This window comes from Parasteatoda tepidariorum, chromosome 11 (assembly GCF_982258835.1).
Source record: "Parasteatoda tepidariorum strain Cologne lab strain chromosome 11, Ptep-v5.0, whole genome shotgun sequence".
NCBI lineage: Eukaryota > Metazoa > Arthropoda > Arachnida > Araneae > Theridiidae > Parasteatoda > Parasteatoda tepidariorum.
In genome coordinates, this window is record NC_141765.1 from 71,548,261 (window position 1) to 71,555,783 (window position 7,523).

At 26.1% G+C, this 7,523-nt stretch overlaps 1 protein-coding gene across 1 annotated transcript in view; it reads right to left on the reverse strand.

Annotated features, from left to right (window-relative positions):
- Positions 1-7,522, reverse strand: part of LOC107455473 (myosin light chain 1) — a 33,520-nt gene extending 25,998 nt beyond the window's left edge. The window contains exons 1-2 of the mRNA XM_016073052.5: positions 7,484-7,522; positions 1,345-1,372 (exon numbers count right to left, since the gene is read on the reverse strand). Coding sequence (XP_015928538.1) covers positions 1,345-1,372; positions 7,484-7,486 — 31 coding nt within the window. The 5' untranslated portion in view covers positions 7,487-7,522. The remainder of the gene's footprint in view (positions 1-1,344; positions 1,373-7,483) is intronic.
- Position 7,523: the final 1 nt, after the last annotated feature.

A 7,523-nucleotide genomic window follows, 5' to 3' on the forward strand; every position in this document is an offset into this window, starting at 1 on the left:
GTGTAGGAGTGGGTGAGTTGATGGAAAATGTCTGTGATACTTCGTAACCCTCAAAGTAAACATTGCAAATTTACCAGGACCTGGTTAAAGTGGCTGGCGGGGGTGGTGTTATCACTGAGCCCTAAAAAGGAAGACAAGACAAGATCTGGAAGCAGTTCATAAAATTTCAGCTAAAAATGGCACGCACAAATATGAAAGACCAAGCAAAAAATAAGCAAAATCCTTCAAAAACCATGGAATTATCGCCAAGAATGTTGAAAGGAATGGAAAGGCGAGAAAAATGTTTGTTCATACTTTTTCTCGTAAAAAAAGCCAATTGGATTCACTATTTCTTTAAATAATAAAACTAAGTAAAGAAAATGAATCCTTTGAGTCAACTCTTCCTCTTTCTGCTTCTTCGTTTTCCCTTCTTTTTGGTCTTCTTTCAAAATTTTAATTAACAAAAAAAGAAAAAAAAAACCTTCATCATTTCCGTAATTTAAAGGCTTTTGACCCTTTTAAGTTTCGATATTTTGAAACTAATGCACTTTAACAAAGAAGAAATAAAATTATTTGTTTTCAATAGTGCTAATTTTACAAGTTAAATTGTGTGCTAATAAGGTTTTAACATTCCAATATAAAATGCTTTAAGCAAAATTTTATGTATATCTCAATATTTCAATGTTCATGTATTCAGTTATATTTTATAGAACAGTTCTTTCTATTTATGTACACGAAAATTTTGAAATTGATATTTAGATTATTATTATTAATCATATAACATATTACTATATATGAGTTAATAAAACATGATTTCATAAAACTGTAATATGACACTTGCGAAAAAAGGCAAAAAAAATAAATAAGCAAATAAAAATCTATAAGCAATTGCATGCGAATCATAAATAATTATATGTTAAGGTTCTACACTTTTTAAATGTTACGAATAAATAAAAATTAGAAATATTAGGGGGATCGGAAAGTAATGTCGTTTCGGTGTATTTGATATTTGTCATCAAGATTTTATTTTTAGTCAATAATGTATTCACCCTCGTTAACAACAACCTTTGAATGCCGGATCGAAAATGAATAGAAATGGATCGAAAAAAATGAATTGGTTTTCAAAACTGACGAATATTTAATTCACCGAAACGACATTACTTTCCAGTTCCCCTAATAAATAAATGCTTAGACAAAAATTACCCCAATTGTGACTTTTAAAGTTAGTTATTTTAAGTGTAGAAAAGAAAACAAACGAGTCAGGTAATTATTTACTAAACAAAATAAAGCTTTATGTTTGAGGGCATTTAAAGAATCATGAAACTTACAGATAATGGTGAAAACATTGATAACAATTTTACTTACTTTCAACTTCGGCGGGTTTGAGATCTGCCTAAAAACAAAAAAATTTTTTATATAATTTATATAAGCCCATAAAATAGTCAAAAATGAGAATAAGAAATTGAAAATCTCATACAAAAAAAAAAAAAAAAAAGCAATTTTTTTTTTTTAAAAAATATGTTGACTGATTTATTCTACTATATTCTGATGTTGACTGATTTATTCTTTAAAATATGCTTTTTTCAATCCTGTGCCCCAAAACCTTGCATCGATCTTCTATGGGGCTCATAACTCAGAATCAAATTTAAAAATCAGGGAAATTGCACTCATCCAAATATTGGGTTAGGGTCTTGCCGATGTTTAACTGATGTTTCCATTTATAATAATTAAGGGAATATTACAGTTAGGAGGAGTATAACAAATGGAGGAGCATCAGTTAGAATGAAACATTTTAAACTCTTTGTTAACGTATTTAAATAATGGTGAAGAATTAACTTACTATTAAAATTTATTTTTTTTAAATTTTTCTGATGCAGAATTTAAAATTTTCTGCGTCAGTCATCGAATGATGTAACTTTAGGAACTTAAAAGTATAGTTTCTAAAGAAAAAAATGAGTTCAAAAAGTCATGTTTTTAAAGAATTTTTTTGAGTAACAAGCAGTATTGGTATATTTAATCACGGAGTATAGAACAAAATTATAGTATGATTTATAATTTTATATTCTCGGAAATAATGATATTTCATTTTCTTATCAACCGGAAGCCTTTTAGGAAGTTGTAGTAGAGAAAGAAAGGAAATTGTCTTTTATGCTTTTAGGAAAGAAGGGAATATTTAGCGTGATAATTTATGATTAAATAAAAACCAAGCTAACTTTTAGTTCCATTAAGAATTTTATTATTATTAAAGCATCAATACAATCAGCTTGTACTGCTCCTTAGAAATATTGAAGTAGCAATACAAATAATGGGGTTAATTGGGACTAATATGATACACTCTAAATGATACTGTGTGACACATTGAAAAGACTTTACATTTTTACATAAGTTTTTATTTTCATTTTGCAAGGAATGTGTAATAATATTTATAATTATATAAAACACAAACAGTTCCAAAAGTTAAAAAATACAAGGTATTCCGTAAAGAAGACAAATTAGCATTTAAGCGAGGTAAAAAAACAAACAAAAATACTATGGAAATCTGAAAAACCCTACACCTGTTTCATTGCCCGAGGAAACAGAGATGAGTTGAAAGACAGGTATTGATGTTCTTCACACCTGCCTTCCACAGTTGTGATTTGTCAGATTTAGATAGTGGTTTTTTTATTTGTGTAAATTAATTTTCGACCTCCAATCTGAATATTTTTTGTGTTCTTTTTTTTATTGGAATTCTAAAAATATGCATATTAAGAGCGATCTACTCGGAACACCTTATATATGCACATATATTGAATAACCTTTCAGAGCTTAACCGCAATTCCATTTAAAAAAAAATTTTAAAAAATTTTAAAAAAAGGCGGTAAATCTAAATTTATTTTTCTTTGATATCACATAAAAAATTATTTTCGTTTTAATTTTCTTGACAGTGAAAATAAAGTTGATCATTTATCTCGGGTTTGTTGGCTTGGTTATTTTTTGTAAGAAGTATTACACAGTTTAAAGTTCATTTTTCAAACTTAAATATAGAGACTAGTGTAGTTTACATGTGGTAAATGTTTGTTGATTATTTTTTCACCTAATAATGAAATTCAATAGATTAAAAATCGCATTTACTACAGTAAGTTTTTATTAGCATTCAGAAAGACTAACATGATTTCAAAAAATTTTTGAAAAATGAAAAGTATATACGCAGAAAAAACAAAAAACTGAAGGCTTCTTTGACTCAATTTTTTATTGTTGAAATTCTTTAAAACTTTTGGTGTATCAATAAAGCCCGATTTTCTCGACTAATATGATACACTGTTATTTGTTTGCTTTAGAAAGTATTATTTTTGGAGCATTAAATATTTCTTATGCATAAACAAATAGACAAAATAAAAAACACATAATTTTCAACAAATCTCAACAGCTTAAAAATAATATTGCAAGCTTACATTTTTGTCTTAAACTGTTCTCGATTGACTCTACTTTTTACCTTTTTTCTTTTTCTTTTTTTAAAAAATATAAACCTTGTTTTATCTACAAAATTATTTATTAAAGATCTCGACATCTCAAAATAAAGAATACATTTTTTAGGGTCAATTTAAAATAGAAGCAATGGATAATTATTTATTAGACATAAATTTGACTTGAGTTATTTTTAATTACCCATTTCTTTTTAACTTTATAAATGGCAATGCGTATTCGTGGGAGAATATATATATATTTTTATTTTCAAGTCTTGTTCAAAAATTGTTTTTTTTTCAAAATTGTATTATGCCCAAATTGTATTATGCCCAGAAGAAAAGAATTAGTTAGTTTAATTCTTTATTACTTAATTAATCATTCAGCTGTTTCAAACAAAAGTAAAGAAGTTGACCGTATCTGAAATATTTCAGCTACTTTCTAATAAAGACAAGTGTATATTTATACTAATAACGTCACTTGCGATTTATCTGGCACGCGAGTAAGAGCTGAAAGATTTATTAGCTTGTGTATTTCTGATTAAAGCAGAAGAAAATCAAATCAATGCAATTATCTTTTCATACATGACACAAGATGTTTATTTAAGTTTGGAATTTATAATCAGTGGCCGCAAAGAAAGAGACAGATCAATTGAAAAGCTATTTAAATAAAAAGCACACAAATCCCCTTCATATTGAAAAGATAATAAAATATTAAATCCGTATTATTAAGTTAACTCAAGTAGGAAAAAATATTTCTTCTCCATATATAATGATTGAAAAAAAAAGGGGGGGACGAGTGGATTAGTCTAAACTGATGATTATTTCCGAATTTACAATGAATCATAAAATTACCTATTTATATTCGATTCTTTGAAATTATTTTTATTTATATCTTTAGTGTTTGCAAAAGTCAAAATTAAAATTTATTGTTATGGCGAAATTCTAACTCATAATTTTACTTAAGTCGAAGCTCCATTTGCTTGGAATCCATTCCTTTTAAACGCCTCGGTTTATAATTTAATTCTTCATTTCTTATTTGGTTATTATTCGTTACAACGACAATTTATAATGGCAGATAGAATTGTTGTTATAAAAAAATACACTTACTAAGTGCTAAAAGGAACCACGGCACCAGCGTAATACTTTGCTTTAGACGTCATTAATAACAGTGAATGTTGATTTAAATAGTAAGCTATTAAGAAGGGAAGACATTCTTTTGAAACGTACAGCAGGATTCTTAAAAACAGTAGAAGAATTTGTCTTTTGCAATGAAGAATATTACTAACCGTTTGTCAACCATACATGCTTACTTTATTTACATAAAAATTTAAGTCTGTAAGAAAAAAATAAGGTGAAAAGATGTTCGCTTTTTAATAATTTGCATTGATACCGAAAATACAATAAAAATGTCTTCCATTTTGCTCTTTCTTGTATGATATTGCTAGTAATTTTTAAGTCATTATAAACACAAAATTTTTGTACTTTTAATATTAAAATTTGTTGTAATAGCGGACATCTCGCAATATGTCGTTCTCGTGACATCGAGCTGTTACTGTAATTATCTTGATCAAAATAAAGAGTTAATAGTGTTTGATAGTAAGCAAACTTTATATTAGATACAGATAACTGTTTTTCTTAACATTACTCATTAGTATGACTTTTTAGTATAGACTGGGAACATGCGTAACAAATAACTTATATAGAATGCTTTAGAATTATTTAAGAAATGTAATAAATAATGTATTTCAAAAATTTTGATACAAATATGATGTGATGGCTTTTGTTATTACGTTGTCATACTTATTTACACACCTTGAATTATGTTAACAAAAAACTCATTAAATGGCTAAAGGGATCTTCCTAGAGCAGCATTTATCCTTTGCCATTCATATATAAGTTGAATAAAAAAATATCCCTGACTAGTTTATGATTTTTGCTTGGTTCCAATATATTTATATGCCTTTTGAAAACTTTTTTCTTAAAAATCTCATATTCAGTTTTCCTCAGAATGAAATTGTGTTTCGTTAACAGCGGCGTGAGATGAAAAGATTAGCCCTTTAAGATTAGGCTGTATATTCAATAAATCGACTTACAATTCAATATATAATTTTTAAACACGGGAGGAGAGATTATGAAAATTTAGAATTACAGTTTTTGAGATTTTTTTACCATCCATAATGTCGTTTATTTTTTTCAATTATTATTATTATTATTTTTGTCTTCAATAATGAAATTGCATTTTCATGTTCTGTTTAAAATTCTTCATAGCCTTCACACAAAAATCTTTATTTATAACAATAGCGGAATTTAAAATGAAATAACTTGAAAAAAGTACTGTTCTGGAGAATTTATCGAAACAATACTTTTTAATAGCAATTTTTGATTATTAAAAAAGAAAGTCGTTTATTAATTTTTCTAACTTAGATATTAGTTGTTACGTAAAATTTTTATTGCTTTTAATAAATCAAAGTTCGAATAATCATTTCAGTCTTGATTAAAAATTTTTTTTAAAAACTTGCTTTGTTTTTTTGAAAACTTATGATATTCAATAGCAGTGGACTAAAGTACTTTGTTAAACTGCTCAGTTAATTTGCTGAAACGAACTCAGCTTTTTTTCCTTTGATGCCGCACAATTTTTAGAGTGGGACTACTGAAAGAAATGAATTCATTAAGAATATTTATGTTAACTAACAAATTATTAAATTTAATTTATTTTAAATCATTGTTTAAAATATTTAATTTTCAGTAAATAACTTTGTTCAAGTCAACTCCCCACTCTCTTCAAAAAAAAATTAATGCATATTTAAATGAAATATAAATCGTATGTATATAATACATATTTAGCGCTGACGTCAATGATTAATAAAAGTTAAGTGAAGAACAACAATCTAGTGTTTTTTAGTACATAAAAAGAGATTAATTGTTTCTAGGCACCCATTTGCTTTCCTTCTAAAACCATAGATATTATTATTTTTTTGAATTTAATTTTTCAAAATTAATGAACAGTGACGTCAAAGAAACTCTTCCCAAGATCAAAAGAACAAGCATTAAAAATATTTTTTTACGGCTACTGTACATGCATAAACATTCAACTTTCTTTATCAAGCTAAATATTGCAACTATTATTCGATTAAATAAATCTAGTTTCCAACGTGAACAACCAGAATAATTTTCTCCTGATTCAGGATCAATAATTTGATTAAGTTATTAACTCTGAATCATGCTAAAAAATTAATATTTTGTTCTCTTAAATCTTTCTCCGATTATAAATTCAGTAAAAATCACAATAAAAATAAGAATTACTTAAACCACGGCTTATTAAAGTGAATTAATAATATTTTTTTTTTTTTTTACTTCAAAGACATATTTTCAAAATGCGTGCATTGAATATGTATATAACTTTATATTTGAATACATATTTAGTAAATTATAATATTCAATGAATCATTTTATCCTATAAAATTTTTTATTGAGCTGCTTTAAGCAAGAAAGTAAGAGAAATTTAACTATTAGTACAACTAGTATTTATAAAATGTGTTTTTTAAAATTAATATGGAAATTCTCAGAAAAATGTAATGAATTCAAGTTCAAGATATTCAGGTATTTGTTTTACATACTTAAAGTGTAGTTTTATCCATGAAAATATTTCGAAAAAATAATAAATACCCTCCTAAGCTTCACAATAATTATAAAAAATCGCGACATTGACTTTATTTAGAACTGTACTGTATTCTATGTCAAAGAACTAATTCAAATTAGAGAAATTCTTTTAAAAGTCCGAGAAATAGAATAATTAAGTTTAAAAAGTAAATGTTAAAGGTAAAATATAAGTAAATGCGTAATTTTTTTAAAAACGTTTTATGTATCATGCACAATTCAAATCTATAATTTTTAATTATTTTATGTAAAAAAGAAGAAAAAATAATAGTGCAAATACTACTTTAAAGTCAATTTAAATTCGAAAAATAGTTTTTAAAATTTCAGTTTAAGAGAAAACCTTATTCCATCCAGAACCAATCAATCTAGAAAATACAAATTTCCTATATTTAAAGTTTACTTACCATATCCAAGTAATTTTTTAACTACCGAACCAAAGGAGTC